Source organism: Rissa tridactyla, chromosome 19 (genome assembly GCF_028500815.1).
Source record: "Rissa tridactyla isolate bRisTri1 chromosome 19, bRisTri1.patW.cur.20221130, whole genome shotgun sequence".
Taxonomy (NCBI): Eukaryota; Metazoa; Chordata; class Aves; order Charadriiformes; family Laridae; genus Rissa; species Rissa tridactyla.
In genome coordinates, this window is record NC_071484.1 from 3,262,908 (window position 1) to 3,281,212 (window position 18,305).

Genomic DNA, 18,305 nt, shown 5'->3' on the forward strand with positions numbered 1-18,305 from the left:
GGGCCGGCGTGGGGGGGGAGTTCGGTGCCAACCCTGCTGCCAACGTCGCCTCCGAGTCCGTGGCTCCCTGGGAGCGTTATTCGGTCGTGCAGCACCCACCGCCGGCCGTAGCTCCTCCTCTTGCTTGCAAGTGGGGGGCATCTGCCCTTTCTGCTTCGTTGCCCCCGTGCCCACCCTCCGCCGCTGCTGAAAGTTGCACCAGAACCATGTTTCTTTGCACACCAGGAGCATCCAGTGGCCAGAATGGCCAGTAGCCCTGCGGGGTCACCCTGGTTGGACAGCAGGGTGCTTTGACACCCGTGTCCCTTGATGCACACCCTGCCCGGGGAGACCTCCGTGGATCTGAGCCGGACCAGGGTGGCACCGGGTGGTGCAAAAGGACGGCTTGCTGCATGGCTGTCCCCCCTCGTGTCCTTCCTGACAGGGCCTTTGGGTGCTCTTTGCGTGCCCAGGTAGTTGGTCTGGTGTGTAGAGTGCTCAGGGGGCACCCAGGATTGGGAGGAGAAGGTGGCGGGGTGACCAGCTTGGAGGGTCAGCCCTTTTGGGGTGCACAGAGCTGCGTTGGGGGTGGACCAACCACCTCAGCACCCAGCCTGGTCAGAGGAGACTCATCATAGAATCTTAGACTGGTTTGAGTTGGAAGGGACCTTAAAGCCCACCCAGGGCCACCCCCTGCCCTGGGCAGGGACACCTCCCACCAGCCCAGGTTGCTCCAAGCCCCGTCCAACCTGGCCTTGAACCCCTCCAGGGATGGGGCAGCCACAGCTTCTCTGGGCAGCCTGGGCCAGGGGCTCACCACCCTCACAGCAAAGGATTCCTTCCCAACATCTCATCTAAATCTCCCCTCTTCCAGTTTAGAATAGTCCCCCCTCGTCCTATCACTCCCCTCCCTGATACAGAGTCCCTCCCCGTCATCTCTCCAACTCTGTGCAACTCTTCTGCTGCTCGTCCGGTCACAAAATACGCTGTAGCCACTTTCCCCTGCTGGCATGGGCTTTACTGGAGCTGAAGCACCTGCCCTGCCCAGCCGGGCATCCCTCGCTGTCGTGTTCCCATGACAATTCCCCTTTCCCTGCCTCCAGCCTTTTGCCCGCGGGGGTCCTTTGCTCGCTGGCGTCCCATGCAATCAATAAAAACAGGGCCAAGGTTGCGAACCTGAGCACCCAGGGAGGTGGGAAGTGGAGTTCCTTGGCTCAATTCTGCTTTTTGCTCAATAATTTTCCTTTTCTGTCCAAGACCATGGAAATACAGCAGCGCAGGAGACCGGGTTTAGCTCTCGCGGGAGAGGTCGTGCAGCGTGGGACGGAGGATTAGCTCCCTGCGGGAGATGCTGAAGGTGTGCTCTGGGAAGCGTAACTTTTGATTTCTTCAATTAAAAACCGACCCCAGGGCTCTTTTTTGCTGGCTTGGAGGCCAGGCCGGGCTCAGAGCAGCTAAAGCCAAGGGAAGGAGGGAGTGAGGAACTCCCAAGGGATTGCTACATCCAGGGCAGAGAGCACCCGGAGCCCGTCGGGAGCTCAGCAGCAAAGCAGCAGCCTGTATCCACGGGCAAAGAGCATTCCCCGTGCACCCAGCGGCCGGTGGTTTCAGCGGACTGGGAGGGCAGGGACAGGGACTTCCTCGCCCTGTGGCTCTGGGGACTTTCCGCTTGCTCCGTTGGTCACAGCAGGAAATTCAGGGGATGTTCACCGGGTCCCGTCAGCTGCCAGCTGCCCCAAACCCAGCCTCGGCACCGCCGGGAAGCCTGTGCAAGCTGCACTGGTCTTTTTTTGCTTTGCTTCTAGCCTGGAGCAAACCTGGGGTGAGGAATGTGAGGGTGGAAACCCCGGGATGGGGCTTCTGCCCTTTGGGAAGCTGGAGCAACCCTGGGTGTCCAGCTGGGCAACTGGGCAGGCACAAGGGCACGGTTCTGCCTCCAAAACCAGCTAAATCCCAACTGGAATGGGAGTCTGGGGTACCCAGGGGTACTCACAACACTAATTTGGGAGAAAAACTGTGTCCTTGGGGTGACGGGGTGGGCTAAAGGCAATGCCTGGCACAGCCTGAGGGACGCCGAGGTGTTCCAGGTGCTTTGGTTGGCACCTTCCCCCGAAACTGCCGGCGCTGGGCGCATCCTGCCCCTCGCCCTGCTGGGGACGACTGGCTGCATCCATGGGGGCTCTGTGGGGCTGAGCCCTGGCTGGTCTCCGTGCAGGCAGGACTGGGCAGAGACGGAGCTGCCCGCACGCAGCAGGGTGGAAACAAACACGGGGAAGGGGCATTTGCAGGGTGAAGTCCCCCAGCCGCAGATCCGGGCACATCCCGGAGCAGGGATGAAGGAGCGGGTGCGAGCACAGGCATCGGGGCACCCTGGGCACCCAAGGGGGGCGGCCTGGCAGCCCCGGGGAGGAGCAGGGGATGCAGGCAGGGAAAGAAGCAAGAGGCAAAAGCACAGCTCTCCCAGCCCTCAGCCTTATCCCCATCCCCATCTCTGGTTAACCCTCCCCTGTCCAAGGCTGCAGAGGGGGATCCTGGGGGTTCCCCGGCTTTTGCCGGAGCCTTGAGGGGACGCGCGGGGCCGGGTGCAACTCTCCCCCCGCAGCGGCGTGGCCCCTTACCTTACTCCCTGGGTGCTCTCAGGGCAGAACCATTGGGTGCCGGCACCCAGGGCCAGCAGGCGGTAGCCCCCGGGGTGCTCTGGGGTCCCTCCGCGCCGGCCGAGCCCGTGTCCCGGCGCCTTGTTGCGGGGACGCTGCGCGCCGCGGGGCTGACACCCTGGATCCGATGTCAGTGCCCGCGGCGGTGTGGCGGGGCCGCAGTGCCACCCACCGGCAAAACACCCCCCCCCACCACACACACACACACACACACACACACGCACTCCCCCCCCCGCCCCCGCTACTGGTCCCCCCCCCGGCACCCCAGGCTACTGCGTTCCCCCGGACCGCAATGTTATACTTGGAGAAACTCACAATTTATCCTCCTTTAGGCAATTATTCTATCACCTGATGAGCCCTCCCCACCCGGGAAGGGGAATCGGGGAAAACAAGGAAACCCGAGGGTTGAAATATAAACAGATTTAATAGGATAAGACTAAATAATGAACACTAACAATACTAAAGAACCAGTATTGGTCCTGATACCAATATAAATGTAGGAGGATTCGGCCCGTTCCGTCATAGGAAGCCGTGCACTACCCGCAGGGACAGCCAATGTGGGACACTGCGAGCGCTGCAGATTCGGGAGGAAGGGAAGGGCTCAGGGCTCCGGCACCGGGGCAAGGAGTCCTCCGGCCCACCGCCATCAAGGGAGAGAGAGACAGAACTCCCCAGCAAACTTTCTGATTTATATTGAACGTGACGTTCATGGTATGAAATAATCCTGTCGGCAGCTTGGGTGAAGTGCCCGGGTCTCGCTCCTCCTCATCCCCGCACCTGGTGAGCTTGAAGACACTGAGACCTTGAAACCCATATCCCGTAGCTGGCTATGAAGTCAATATTTTCACAGATTCAGAGTCTTCTAAAAGTCCCGTTTTGCCAAGCGTTAGAAAAGAAATGAGTCCTGCGTCGCGCAGACCCTGCTGGAGGGGAGATGGGGAAACCTGCCCCGGCTCTGCCTAGGCTCAGCCACCCCAGATATGTGTCTGTAGGGCATGGTCCATGCTAGAGATGCAGCAAACCCTTTGGAAAGCATTTCCTGCAGCCTGAAGGCGACGCGCAGTCCCCGTGGGGGTGGCACATCACCCCTCCTGCGCCCACGGTGGCCTCCTGCCTTCCCAGGCTCTGCCCCGCCGCGGAAACTACAGGGTCGAAACCCAGCGGGTCATTTGCGGGGGCAGGTTTAGCACCCAGAAAGGCCCGTTCGCAGCTGAAACTACATGCAAAACCCAGTGCTTTTCAAAGCTTTGTGGCAGCCGCGAGGTTCCCACCCAGCACCCCCAGCCCTGGCGCGATCCGCTGCTGCTGTCTGCCTCCCAGCCCTGCCGAAACAGCATCTTCCTCGCTAATGATGGAGAGAGATATTTATTCACCTGTGGTCTCTTCACGGCTGCAGGCAGGCATTTATTTGACAGCTCCCGGGCTCCTCTGGAAGTTTTCTGGCCGGCAACGCAGGGTGTTGCTGGCCCGAGGGGGTGTTGTTTAATGAAGCATCTTCCATCTCACCTCAAATCAAGTCTGGGGCTCGGTTTCCTTCCCTCAACGCCTCTTCCTGAGACCGGGTGGGATCTCTGGAGATCCCGCAGTCTGGAAAGGGGCCAACAAGTGGGTTTTATTTAAGGAAGGACATGTGGCTACACGGAGAAATTACAACCCGGGAATTGCGAGAAGCTCCGCCGAGATCGGGTGGCCGGGGTCTTGGGGACACGGGAGACGCCAGGAGGTTTGGGGAAAGGGCATTCGAGGCCTTTCTCACTCCTGGAGGCAGCGTTTTCCAAGGCAGGAGCTCAGCCCAGGGAGGGCGAAGGATGCTCTTGGGGACAAAGAGGGTGGCGTGGTGGTGGCAGCTCCAACCCGGAGGGGACACAGTGTCCCAGCACCTCTGGGACAGCCCGTGATACACCCATCTTGGGCTTTTCTTCACCTTCCTCCTCCATCTCCTCTCCGTGGCCGTGCCCAGAGCCTGGCTGCTTCACCAGGCAGAGAAAAAGCAGATTATTTCTCCCCCCTGGGGAATATTTCCAGGCATTACAGACACCGGCAGGGTTTCCACCCTCTAGGAAGCCTGGTACCAAGTTATCTGCCTTTGTAGAGCAAACCAAACCTCTCAAAAGCAATGCTGGATTTCAGAACAATATTTTATTGGCAAAATCCTCACTAGCCCCAGGCAAACGAATCCCCAGCGAAGACGGGTGAGCCCCACTGCTTGCAAACCATCCCGTCCCTCCGGTGCAAAGCCCCTGGCGAGCTGCAGAGCTCCTCGGAGCTGGCATGGTGGGGGTGATGGACCGTCTGCCCCGGCACCAAGAGCAGCTGAAGCAACAGGCACGGGAGAAAGGGAAACTTTGTGGAAATCAAGGGGGGATCCGAGGCATGAGACCGTCGGGGGTCTCACCTAGGGAGCTCTGGGGCTTGGTCCGTCTCTGTATTTGTTTCTCCTCCTCCCAGAATGGCTCCTGGGTGTTGTGTCTAGGCGTCTTCCCATAATTTTGTAAACCAAGGAAGGAGGGGAAAATAACCAGCAGTAAATCCCATCAGCGTTGGGGCTGCTTCAGTTTTCATTCCAGTGCCAAAGGAAAAATGCCAGGTGCCCTTTGTGAAATGATATTTGTGTTTCCTACCCTTGCCCGGGGCAGAAGAGGGCAAGAAGCTCTCTTCCCTTCGCCTAAAACATCGACCAAAATGTGGGGAGAGCTTTGGGCGAGCAGGACGCCACCTCTGGGGTCCTCAAGAGCCACCAGCACCTGAGCAGGCAGAGCTTTTCCCAACGGCTGTTCGCACCACCCAAATCTGCCAGACCCAGGACCTACAAAATCCTTTTTATTGCGTTTCTGGGACCGTAGCCTTGCGGCAGCACCACCACCACCATCCTCGGGGAGGTATTTCCCCCCCACCCCCACCCGGAACGCAGTCCTCGTCACGCTGTGAAGTCTTGGGTCGCCAGGTTGAAGACATTGCTCTCCATGGAGGACTGCCACTTGCCCCAGTTCCTCTTGATCTCAGCCTGGACCTGAAGTGACACCACGGACAGGTGCTGGCACCCAGGGCCACCCTCCAGCACCCAACGGAGGGGCAGGAGCTGCACCCGGGGCTCGACAAGGGATCTGGGGTACCAGAGGATGGGGACCCCCATGCGTGTCTGCGTGCCCCGGTGTGCACACGTGCAGGGTTGCGTGCATGCCGCGCTCATTGGGGTGCACCCTTGGGGGTGTCTGTGCACCCACGTGTGTGGCTGTGGTGCCCAGGGGGTTGGTGATGGGGGGGACACGCACCTCTCCATTCAGGAAGCAGTACAGCAGAGCCACCAGGAACCCCTGGAAAGGGCAGAAAGAGAGAATTTCACCCAAGGAATAAGGGTTGGACCCCTCTGTGTTCATCCGCTGCCTGCTTGTAGCATCCTCCCACACCTCTTACCCCACCCTACGGGTGGTAGGTGTATGGCATCAGTGCACGTGCACGAGACCCCAACCCTTGTGCCTTATCCCTGGTGTTTGAGGGGTGCCTTGGATGTTGTCCCCTCCCAAAAGCATGCAAAGCCCCAGCAGCCCATCCCAGGGTCCCCTGGTGGGATCTTGGGATGGGACAGGAAGGGTTCATGGGGCTTTTGTCTACCCATCTGCCCCGGCCTGTACCTGGTAGGAGCCGAGAACCAGCTCAAAGTACAGACGAGCATCCACACCGATGTGCTCGGGGAAGAGCGCGAACACCACGTAGTGCACCCCGAAGAGAGGGATAAGGAGCAGCGTGGACTTCGTCAGCCTCCTGTGGAGAGTGGTGGCATGAGCGGTGGCCTGGGTGCCAGCGGTGGTCCTCCTGCCCTGCGAGACAAGCCCTTCCCAAGACCTTGGTCTTAACCCAAAATAGATTTTCCACGAAAGGAGGTCTTGGAGGCTCCAAGGATGCTCCTCCTCCTCTGTGTTCTGCCAGGGAAGGGTCCCTGCTGCCCTGGGTCTGCCCAGAAACCGGGGTGAGGGGAGCTCCCCCTTGCCCGAGCCAGCCCTTACATGTACTGCTGCTTGTAATTTTTGCTGATGTCCGGGGACCGGATCTTCTGCGCTAACATCCTGGTGACATTGAGGAAGATGAGGAAGTTCACCTGCCACGAGAAGCCATGTCTCAGGCTCTGCACAGACCCCTGATTGGGTCCCCCTGTTCTTATGGGACCCCCCGGCTCTGGGGCTGGGATGCTCCGGGGACGTACTCACAAATATGGCCAGGAGGATGGGAGCCTTGATCACCCACCAGTACAGGCTGGTGTAGTCATCCCAGCACCTGGGGGTGAGGAGAAACGGCTCTGCCACCCACTCGCACCCTTTTAGCCTGGGTTTCACCCCGCTTCCCCCCTCCCAGCCCCCTGCCCCGGTTGCACAGCACCTCTTGCAACGGGGCCCCGCCGCAGCATGGGCCCCACTGGAAAATAGAAATAGCTTTAAAATAAAGTGCTGCCCCACTTCTCCCCTCCTGAGCCTCCCATGCATGAGGCTCGTCCCCCCCGCACCCCCCCACGACCTGCATGGGGGACACGTGGCCGAGCTGGCCTGCAGCAAGAAGAGGGGTGGCTGCTCTTACCCATGGTCGTCGTACTGCAGCCTGGTGACCACCCAGACGCAGACCGTCAGCATGGGGATGCCTGCAAGGACAGGCGAGGGTACGGAGTCACCCTGGGGCTCTGGGGAGCCCCTGTACCTCCCCCCTATCCCTTGTCCCCAAAAACACGTGTCTATGTCAGGTATGAGGCCCTGGAGGTGGCAGGAAAGTGACAACCTTTCCCCTTTCTCCAGGTTTTAAAAGGAGATGGCGCCCACTGATGGTGATGTGTCTGTCTGCAAGTCACCTCCTGGCCACCATCCTGCCCCTCTCTGGGCTCTTGCATCTAACCCGGGCACCTGGGACGGGCGTTTCCAGCCCCAGATGGATGAGGGAAGAAGGAAGGACCCATCTCTGTCCCATCCTGACCACATTCAGGATGGGTGGGCAGCAGATCATAGAATCATAGAATGTATTGGGTTGGAAGGGACCTTTAAAGGTCATCAGATGCTGCTACAAAGGCTCTTTGATCGGCATTAGCAAACGTTTTCCACTTGGAGGGATTTTGCACACATGCCACGAGGGCAAGGATCAAGCCGTGCTGCCTGACCGAGCACGAGGCCATGCAGAGAGATGCTGGGGTGGGGAGCCACACGGAGAGCAGCCATGGGGACCTCTGTGGACCTCTGTCCAGGTGGGCCACAAAGCAGGTAATCCCCGAAGGCGGCGCAGACCCCAGTCTGTGTCAACGGGACCTCACCAGAGGGGGGTGGATCTGCCCAGGGGCCCCTGCACTCACCCCAGCCGATGAGGATGTACCACCAGATGTACCTCTTGTCGGAGGTGAAGGTGAGCAGCAGCAGGGTCTGCAGGTACATGCCCTCCACCAGCAGCCAGTAGAAGTTGGCCAGGACCGAGTACTGGAAGAAGGCGATGGCTGCTTTGCAGTTCGCCTGTGAGGAAGAGGAGGGGGAAAGGCTCAGGAGGGTGGGCTGGTGTCAGACCTTGTCCTGGGGGCACAGGGGGTGGGCAGCCTCTCTGTCCATCCGTCGAGGAGACCTGCGATGGCCTTTCAGCACAGCCCCAGGGATGCTGCGCCGGCGCCGCACGTCACCTGCGGCATTTTCCGCTCTGCCTGCGCAGCACGGGCAGGCGGCCGCAGGCTGTTACCGGAGGACCTTTAGAAACCTGTGTCTGTGGTGTCCGCAGCGTTGTATCTGGGCTGCGCGCAGGGGTTTCCGTTTCTACTGACAACCCCGAATCCGCGCATCCGGAGGCGCCAGGTCTGTTTTCATGTACACGGTGCTGCCGGGGCTGTGCAGAGCTTCAGCCCTGCTGGGACACTCTCCGAGACCAGGGAGAGCTTTGAAGGCAGAATGTGTTTGCTGCAGACAGGGCCCATGCAAATATGCTGTCGTGAACCTCCTGAAGTCCATCCAAACCAGCCTTCCCCCCTCCCCTGGTTCACGGCCTCTCTGTTTCTCCTCTTTGCAATGCTAAATCCACCACAAACCCACCGAGACCCCTCCAGTTCAGCTCATGGTGCCCTCTCCTCCACCACGTCAGGGTTGGGACTCGGCGTCTTACCGTCGACATCGTGCAGTGGTCGACAGACTCGTCCGAGAAGAGGACGGCGTCCTTGATGAACACGGCAGCCCCACGCAGTATGAAGGAGGTGAAGAAGTGGATGTGGATGGAATTCCTGGTGCAATGAAGCTTCCTATGGGAGGAAGAGATGTGCTGTGCCCAGGGCGGAGCAGAGAAAGCAGATGGCAGGAGAAGCTTCTCCTTTGGGAGCCACTTCCCTGGCTGGACCCCAGCCCAGGGGGCCATGTCTTGGTGGTGGTCAAGCTCAAAGCCCTGGAGAAGGTTTTCCTCCTCCGAAATCACGAAGGACGGGGTTGTGCTGTGCTTGAAGCTGCTGCCCGGGGACGAGGTGTGCTGGGGCACGTCCTCCAGCCACCTCCTGAGAGCATCCTTCTGCAGCACAGCGAGGTCTGCGAAAACAAAGCTTGAAAGGGCAACCTGAGGGTTTAAAGTCTTTGTGTCAGCAGGAAAGGACAACGCTGCAGTTCGTCTCATGCCTCCCTGGTTATCCGTGTTGGCAGGGATGGAGCCTGGCTGCTCTGGGAGGGGAGAGACTGAGAGCAGCCATCCCCTGTTCGCTTTCCTCCAGCCCACGGAGCAGCCAGCACTGGAGCCCTACCTGAAGCAGGAGAAGATGCCGATGGCCAGGAAGAGGGCTGCCAGGGAGGTGGAGTAGCCGCAGGTGTAAAGCACCTTCATGGTGACAAAATAGCCTTTCTGGAAGGGAAAGCACCAGCGGAATGAGGCAGCATGGGCTGGGAGGAGCTGGTCTGCGACGGGCAGGGAGGTGGCAGGGTGACGCCCCAGCCCTTGGCTTGTGCCCAGCCAAGCTGAGATCCCTCCAGGCATCCCAGCAACAAGGATGAGGTCAACAAGACATCTTCATCTTCATGTTTCATTGCCCAACGGCATGGGGCAACGTGGGGTAGGGTGATGCTAGGGAGGGTGCCCCATGGCCACCCCCCCGGGGGACCCACTTGCCTTGGCTTCGGTGTCGTTGTTGCTGCCAATGGCCTCCAGCTCGCAGGCATTGTAGTAGGGAGGGCTGGGGAAGCTCCATCCCGACTCGGTGCAGTTCCTCCGGATCAGCGCTGCAGCGACAAGAAGGGACCTCACGAGAGCCACGGGCATCGCCTCTGCACGGGCACCCCCAAAACGTCTGGGGATGGCACCCTGCTCTCCGGGACGGAGCCCAGACCCCACCACCAGCACCCTGGCTGTGACAGCAGCGTGGCACCCGAATGGCCTGGCTGCCCCGTCCCTCCCATCCACATCACATCTCTGTCCTCCGGTGCCGGAGGTGCCAGGCCATCTTAAGGCAGGATGTGAAAGCAGACATGAATCCTCAACAGCGGGAGGGAATTAAGGCTAAAAAAAGGTTTTTTTCATCCTGCAAGGGCTTCATCAAGCCTCTCCTGAGCTGTTTCCGCCCTAAAGCAAGCATTTACCAACCCTCCATCGACTCTGCCCAGCCGAGGCAGCGCTGGGATGCCGTGGGGGCTGGTTGGGTGCTCTCCTTCACACTCTGCTGCCTCCGAGATGGATGGAGGCAGCGGCTCCCCCGGCAGCAGCATCGGGACCCGGGAGAGTGTGCGGCCTTGAAATAATCATGATCTTACACCGCGTTTTTCATCCGCGGGGCTTGGAGTGGTACCGAGCAGGTCAGGAGCGTAAGGCTGGTGTGTGGATGGGGATAGGAGGGCGCTGAGCAGTTAGGGGACTCTCCTGGTGTCACCCGCTTGGAGGATGAGGTCCCCAAGTGCTCTGCCCACAGGGGATGCTTGCTACAGGGTGATGAAAGGGTTTGAGGACTTCCCTGGCGTGACAGAACCCTGCATCTCTGCTTTTGCCTGTCCCCTGCTTTGGTTGTAATATATGCCAAGCTTTTGGACGGGGCAGGAGCTGTGGGAGCGGAGGGGAAGGGCTGGGGTGGCACAAGGACCCCGAGTGGGCAGGGGTGGGTGCAGCTCAGCCCTGGGTCCCAGGGGATGAGTGATCCGGGCTGGATTGAGAGCACTGCACCTTTGGACTTCTTGAAGACGTGGAGGATGTCGGGGCAGGCGACGGCTCGGGACTGGCCGACGGGCACGGCCGACCAGCAGCTCACTCCATCCCACTCCGTCAGGCAGCCTGGGGAAGGAGGGAGGGAGGGAGGGAAGGAAGGGTTAGTGCCGCCGGGAAGGGACGTGCTGGGGACACGCACACACACACACGCAGCCCCCCCGGTGCCCGGCACAGCCCGCAGCAGGCACGGCTGCGTGGGTGTAATGGGAGAGCTGAGAGCGGCCGGCCGTCACCCGATCTACGGGGCCATGCCGTACCCCCTCAGGAATTAGGAGCATCCCGGCTCCAGTTCTGGGAACGGCCTCCCCCCCCCACTGAGATCTCCTTTTAGCCCGGCGGCGAGATGGGACCTGGTATTTCCCGGGGCTACATCAGAGCCAGAGCTCCTGCGGGGAGACGCCGGGGGACGAAGGTGCGGGAAGGGCTGGGATTTTTCCTGGTGGCATCTAAAACAATGCGGGTTTATGCTGTATTTCTGCACCCAGCAGCCGTGGTGGCCCAGCTCGGGACATCTCGCCAGCCCGAAGGAGGAGGATGGGAGAAAGCAAGTGTTCAAGGCCATGTTGGACGGGGCTTGGAGCAACCTGGTCCGGTGGGAGGTGTCCCTGCCCAGGGCAGGGGGTGGAAAGGGATTATCTTTAAGGTCCCTTCCCACCCAAACCATTCTGTTTTCTGTGATTCCGTGATTCTGTTATTCTATAATTCAGACTTGCTGAAGAACAATCAGCTTAAACATGTTTTGCTTCTCTCTCTAGCACCAAGTTCATCTTTAAATGCCTCTCCAATTGCCTTGGAAATGAGAACGGCCGAAAAAGCGAGAATTAGTGCTGCAGCACACCGGGATGAGACATAGACATCACGCTCCCAGAACAGCTCTCCTGCTTGCACATGTACATTATTAACCTTGTAGATATACATTATTAACCTGGAGCCACGTCTATTCCCAGCCAGGGAACGCGGACTCAGACAAGTCTAATTAGTTTTCTCTGATTTTCAGCAAAGCCGTCTGTAGGTATGTGGCCGGGCTGGGAGGGATTTGCAGGGCTGTCATTACAATGTCAAGGTACGTCTTCATTTTTGCTCCGGAGGACAGGCGAACCCAGCACAGCTGCTGGGACCGGTGCTGGGAGCGGTTGCTTCATTTCTTGGAGGCTGAGCGAAATATCTGGATGGGTCTGCCTGACGGAGCCATCCCCTTATATATAAACGCATCTCTCGCTGTGTCAGCGAGCTCTTCCAGCACAGTGGGTGCTGCGGGACCACTTGGTTGGGAGCCAGAGGAGCCACCCGTGGCGCCCGGGATCGAGCTGGGATTCACGCAGCTCTGCGGTGCAATCCCAGGGAATAGAGCCACCCCTCCGTTCGGATGGGGAGGGAAGGTTTAAATCTCCCTTCCCCCTCTGTTTCCCTCTCCTGGGCTGCTGCGGCATCCAAAAAAAAAAAAAAAAACCAAAACATTTCTTAGCAGCGTGCAAAATGGGGACAACTCTGCCATGGAGGAGAGGTGATGGAGGCAACATCTGGGGGGAAAGGGCAAAAAAATCTGCGAGCAAAGGAACTGCCAAGTATCTCATTGCCCACCTCGCAGGCGGGAGCTGTGCCTTCAGCATCCCCGCGTTGTCGGTCCCCAGGGGCCGCCCCATCCTCTCACTGTCCCCTGTCCCCGAGCTCCCAACTGGCGTAGCCCAAGGTGTTTGGTTTGGGCTGACCCAAAGCAACCTGCTGTATTCCCGTTTCCCCGGTGGAGGGCTGAAACATCCCGGAGATCTACATCACCCTCGTCATGTTCTCCTTCACGTGGCCGAAAAGGCCATTTTTTTTTTTCCCCTCAAAAGACAGTTTGATGGGAAATTGCTGCTCAGCGTTTCTGCTGGTTGATTACGTGCAGACCTGCCGGGGTCGCCTCCCTATTTCTTGCTGCTCGAACTGGTATCTGGAGACCTCCAAAAGAGATCGGCCGAGCCTCACCTCACCAGCAGGTTATTTCTTCCCGGCTATTTCGGAGCAGTAAATGCTGCGAGCGCCGACTTTGAAGCAAAAGCGTCGCCAACGTGAGCTCTAACCGGTTTTAGGGCCCTGCGGTGGGTTCCCCGGCAGGATGCTGAAGCCTGAGGTCCCTGTCCTGCTCCTTCACCCTATACTGCCACCGCGTCCAGGGCACCTGAGCCATCCCCTCCAGCGTCACCCCCCGCAGGACCCTCCCCGCGCTGGCACAGGCGAGCACGGGGGAAGGGATAAATTCGGTTCAGGTGGGCAGCGGAGGCGGCAGGGAGCAGGAAACCTGGGCTTAAATACTGATTTTAATTACGCATTGATGCCTCTTGCTTATTTTCCCACAGTGAGATTCCTTCCCCCTGGCTGGCACGATCCGGGCTGCGAAATGGATGTTTTCCAATCAACTTGGCTTTTCTCTGCTAAGCTGGATGATACGTTATATCTCCGCGCAGTTACTTAAGCAATTATGCACCTTAACGGGCATCTATTGAGATGCTTCGTCTTTACGTTTGTAGTAGATGAAATCCGTTGAATGACGCACTTCTCATTCACTAGGTGATCATTTTTACCCAGAATTTAAGCCACGCTTCTTTTGGATGGAAGTTGAAATGCAATTAAAAAAAAAAACAAAACAAAAAAACCAACAATCCCCCCCCCCCCAAAAAAAAACAACAAAAACCCCAAAAAAGTACAAAAGCAGCACTTTAAAACCGGTTTTCAGTTAGATAATTGGTTTAAACGTCCTGGATGTGTAAAAACTAAGTGGCTCGAAACCTGTTTAGCATTAAAAGTGACTGAGTTAGGAAGGGGTGAAGTGGTGACACGCGCCGTGCGATGCTCGTGCTGGCGGCCAAGGCTCTGCGTTGTCCTGCCCGGCCCCGGAGCGTCGGTCTGTGGGGGGATGGGAGCGGGGCAGGAGGCTCTGCTTGGGCCACGGCCCTCTCCATCGTTTCATTGCCTTAGATCAGGGGGGGGACTCAGCCCCTGCGGTTATTTGCATCCTTCAGCCCCCCTGTACCTCCCCGGTGAAATCTCAGCCCCCACCTCTCCCTGCAGCAGCAATTTCGGGGCTCTCCGGGAACGTTTAGAATCATAGAATCGTTTTGGTTGGAAGAGACCTTTAAGATCATGGAGTCCCACCATCGACCCACCACTGCCCAAGCCACCACTGACCCACATCCCTCAGCACCGCGTCTGCCCGGCTTTTAAATCCCTCCAGGGATGGCGACACCACCGCTGCCCTGGGCAGCCTCTTCCAATGCTCGACAACCCTTTTGGTGAAGAAATTTTTCCTAATATCCATCCTAAACCTCCCCTGGCTCGACTTGAGGCCGTTTCCTCTTGTCCTTAGCCTTCACCTCGGCGCCGCTCTCCATTTTCCTGAAAATACCTGCTTTTCTGCATCCCCCCCGCTCCCTGCCACGGATCATCCTCCAAAGACCCCCCTCAGCAGATCCCCCCCCTCCTCCCGAGGGAGACGAGCCCCGTGCGCGGCGGGCGGCTCGCACTCACCCCGCTGCTGGGGGGATGCCGGCGGGGCTGACGTTTGCCTTTCGCTCCTGATCATCTCCAGACATTCAGCTTCTCGCTCTTGGAAATAGAGGACGACGGAGCAGTCGGGATGTGTCGCTCGCACCTTGGGAGGGAGGAAAGGGCAGAGGGTGGGATGCCGGGCATTAAAAGACCTGAGGAGGCGGCGTACCAGCCAATATTCACTATTTCTGCTGCAGCCGGCCCCAGGAGAGCCTACCTACGTAATGGTGCTTTTGGACCCTGACATTTCCTTAGCTTTCTACTGTTTGCCTTGTAAACACCATAAAAGAACCGCGGCGATTATTTCTAATTCCCTCTGAAAGCCTGCGATGCTTAAGGGCACCGCTCCGCCAAGACTCAAGCTCCACGCGGAGGAGCTGAGCTTAAAGACGGAGGGGCCGACCCCATCAGCGGGGCAGAGGCGAGCACGTTCAAAGCCTGAGGAAGGAAACCACGTAATTAGAGATTTGAAAAAAAAAAAAAAAAACCAAAACAAAAAACCAAACACCTATTTGGGCAGGTCTAATCCTTCCCTTGCCGGCTGGGTTTTGCTCACAGGGGTTTTGTTCCCGTTCAGGCTGGTGTATTTTCATCAGAGGCGTCGGTTATGGCTGTTGGAGTTCACCCTTTCTCCCGTTCCTCAGCTTTTTGGGGCAATGCTGCAAAATGGGCGCAATGACCTCATTAAATCTCCGGGGTTTGCTAGCAGAAGTGCTGAAACACCAAGGAGCATGTCCCGACCCCGCAGCTCCCAAAAAAGCAAGGGATGTGGTGGCTCAGAGCCCTGGGATAGAATCTGCCCGGAATTCCCTGCATTTGGGGTTTACCCCCTTGGTTTCCAGCTGGAGAGCTGGGAGATTGAGGCTGGATTTTGCATGCACATTCCCAAGCATCCATGCCCATTCCCATCCATCCATGCCCATTCTCATGCACCCATGCCCATTCCCATTCGTGGCCATTCCCACCCATGCCCATTCCCACTCATCCATGCTCACTCCCATTCATGCCCATTCCCACCCATGCCCATTCCCACCCATCCATGCTCATTCCCATTCATGCCCATTCCCACCCATGCCCATTCCCACCCATCCATGCCCGTTCCCATGCACCCATGCCCGTTCCCATCCATGCCCGTTCCCATCCATGCCCATTCCCATTCCCAAGCATCCATGCCCATTCCCATCCATGCTCATTCCCATTCATGCCCATTCCCATCGATGCCCTTTCCCACCCATCCATGCCTATTCCCATGCACTCATGCCCATTCCCATCCATGCTCATTCCCAAGCATCCATGCTCATTCCCATTCATGCCCATTCCCATTCATTCCCATTCCCATCGATGCCCTTTCCCATCCATCCATGCCAATTCCCATGCCCCCATGCCCATTCCCAAGCATTCATGCCCATTCCCATTCGTGGCCATTCCCATCCATGCCCATTCCCACCCATCCATGCCCATTGCCATGCACCCATGCCCATTCCCAAGCATCCATGCCCATTCCCATCCATCCATGCCCATGAGAGGATGCAGTTGGGGCTGCAGCATCCGGAGTTGGGGCATGTCTGGGGCCAAGCAGACGGGATTGGGTTGCTGATGGTTTTCAGTGTGAGGACAGAGAGCGAAAAGCTGGAAAAACAGAGGGATGAGGGTGGGCAAGCGGACTCAAGGGCTGGAGGAAAGTCTGGGACATTAAAGCATCGCTTGGCTGAGTCCTGTCCTCCCCTGCCCTGGCCTGGCCACCGTGCGGCCACTCCCCTGGGGCTCCTTCACCTTTCCCAGGAGATTTAGTTTTCTTTTCCTGCCGAACACAAGATTTACAAGGAAATTTCGGGTCTGCAAAATACATTTTGGGGATGGCTGCTGGGCACAGCACGGAGGAAGCGCACTGCTTCATCGCAGTGAGGAAGGACGTGGACTGGGCAGAGGTGCCGCAGCCCCTTTTAGCTGTAAAGCTGCTGGTTTTTATTTACGGCCGCGCAGCATGGCTGCTGGAGCAGCGGAGCAGGTAATGTGCAGAGCTCCCTTTGGAGCTTGCTTCAGGGCAGGCAACTCCTTGCTGTGCCTCAGTTTCCCCATCTGTGAAGGGGCCTGATGCCATCGCTCTCCTTAGAAAGCCCTCAAAGCCTCTGGTACTCCCCTGGTCCTGCTTGCATTCCCTGCTCTTTCCCCTTTCCCTCTTTTTTTTTCTTCCTTTCCCCTTTCCCCTTTCCTCTCCTTTCCTCTCCTTTCCTTTCCTTTCCTTTCCTTTCCTTTCCTTTCCTTTCCTTTCCTTTCCTTTCCTTTCCTTTCCTTTCCTTTCCTTTCCTTTCCTTTCCTTTCCTTTCCTTTCCTTTCCTTTCCTTTCCTTTCCTTGCCTTGCCTTGCCTTGCCTTGCCTTGCCTTGCCTTTCCTCGCCTTTCCTTTCCTCGCCTTTCCTTTCCTCGCCTTTCCTCGCCTTTCCTTGCCTTTCCTTTCCTCGCCTTTCCTTGCCTCTCCTTTCCTCTCCTTTCCTTGCCTTTCCTTGCCTTCTCCTTTTTTCTCTTTTCTTTTTTCTTTCCTTTCTTTTTCCTTTCCTTTTCCTTCCCTTTGCCTTTTTTCTTTCTTTTTTCTTTCCTCTCCTTTTCCTTTCTTTTTCCTTTCCTTTTCCCCCCTTCCCTTTCTTTTCATTTTCTTTTCCTTCCCATTATCCAAAGCCTCCATGTTAGCTAAAGAACTTGCGGAGCGAGGCAGCGCCGGGAGCAATCCCGAAGGCTTTGCAGAGAAACACTGAGCCGAAACCCCCTCCCTCCGGAGCCCTCCACCCCCTGGCATTTGCAGCCGGAGCAATCTGACAAGTCCAGGGTGGCTTTGCCGCATGGCTGCCAGGCTCACGGCGCATTGCTCCGGCAGCACGGCCCCCCCTGTGTCACCCCCGTTTCAGCGGGCACCCGCTGCCCCTGGGTCTGCCCAGCGATGGGGAGCACCCAATGCGTGGTCCCTGCCCCCTGCGCCCTCCAGCCATCCCAACCTTCGCGCCTGCGGGTGCTCCCCCAAGCCCTTGGGGTCTGGGGCTCCTTCCAGCCTTGGAGGATGGTGTGAGCAAAGCCCCCTCCTCCAGGACCCACGTCAGGATGGAGGGGACCGTCCCCTGGGCAGGCCAGAGGGGGTCACCCTCCCTGAGGATGCTCTGGAGCATCCCCTGGAGCTGAACCCCACCGGAGCTTTGCCGGCTGACCCTGGCTGGACCCCGAGTGCTGTCCCAGCCCCGGGATGTGCAGTGGGGTCCCAGCATCGCCCACCTCCCTCCCTGCGCTGCACACCCGCAAATCCTCCCCCAGAAGCTGCTGTGAAAGCACCCGAGCGGGTGCAGCGGTGCCGGCAGCTCGCAGGGCTGTGGCTCGGTGTCACCCAGGGGTTGGGCAGCTCGAGGGATGGGGACGGGGATGGGGACGTGCTGGGGGAGACCTGACCCCTAACCAGGACCGCGGGCATGCCGCTCCCCAGGGCCGGCCGGCCCCCGAAGTGACTGTCACAGGCAAGGGACAGCCACACCACTGCCCACCCTCTCCCCATCCCGTCGTCCCTGGGGACACTTACCCGGAGCATGGGGAGCGCGAGCAGCAGAACCAGCAGCGTGCAGGCACCGGGGAGCCGCCGTGGGCCCCCCATGGCTGGAGCCAACCCTGCGCTGCCTCGTCCACGTGTGTCCCAGCTCAGTCCCCGAGGGGTTGGGGACAGCCCGGCTCCTCCTGCATGGCCCTGCAGGTGGGGGGGCCACATCGGCACCCCGGCTCCCAGGGGGGTGACCCAGCACCCTGCTCCCCCTCACCCCGCTTCCGCTGCTCCTTCCCAGCCCTGTCCTGCTGCCGCCTCCCTCCGGGATCTTTTCCCGTGGAGGATGCTTGGTCCCACTCAGGTGACCCTGACCCCGCTCCCTGTGCCCACCCGAATCCGTCTGTCCCCCCCACCCTTGCCCAGCACCGACGGGCTCCGTCTCTCTGC

General features: G+C 58.7%; 2 protein-coding genes across 2 annotated transcripts in view; both read right to left on the reverse strand.

The window, feature by feature from the left end:
- SCN4A (sodium voltage-gated channel alpha subunit 4) overlaps positions 1-2,751 on the reverse strand; it is a 49,443-nt gene extending 46,692 nt beyond the window's left edge. Inside the window, exon 1 of the mRNA XM_054224530.1 lies at positions 2,598-2,751. The gene's annotated coding sequence lies outside the window, so the exon portion shown is untranslated. The remainder of the gene's footprint in view (positions 1-2,597) is intronic.
- A 2,802-nt stretch (positions 2,752-5,553) lies between these two features.
- On the reverse strand, positions 5,554-18,083 carry LOC128919298 (vasoactive intestinal polypeptide receptor 1-like). Its single transcript, XM_054224524.1, has 13 exons — positions 17,901-18,083; positions 14,322-14,445; positions 10,773-10,880; positions 9,732-9,841; positions 9,370-9,467; positions 8,751-8,883; positions 7,963-8,116; positions 7,206-7,266; positions 6,842-6,908; positions 6,641-6,732; positions 6,269-6,398; positions 5,909-5,950; positions 5,554-5,646 (listed from the first exon to the last, which is right to left on the reverse strand). The coding sequence occupies exons 1-13, from the start codon at positions 18,081-18,083 to the stop codon at positions 5,554-5,556; spliced, it is 1,395 nt and encodes a 464-aa protein (XP_054080499.1).
- Between the last annotated feature and the right edge of the window lie 222 nt (positions 18,084-18,305).

Excerpts from the sequence above, each read along its gene's own strand:
- LOC128919298 (XM_054224524.1), bottom strand. The coding sequence starts at position 18,083 with ATGTGGCCCCCCCACCTGCAGGGCCATGCAGGAGGAGCCGGGCTGTCC. Across the intron at positions 9,842-10,772 it reads CGTCTTCAAGAAGTCCAAAG|CGCTGATCCGGAGGAACTGC; the intron begins GTGCAGTGCTCT and ends TTGTCGCTGCAG. Across the intron at positions 6,909-7,205 it reads CTGCAGTACGACGACCATGG|GTGCTGGGATGACTACACCA; the intron begins GTAAGAGCAGCC and ends CCTCACCCCCAG.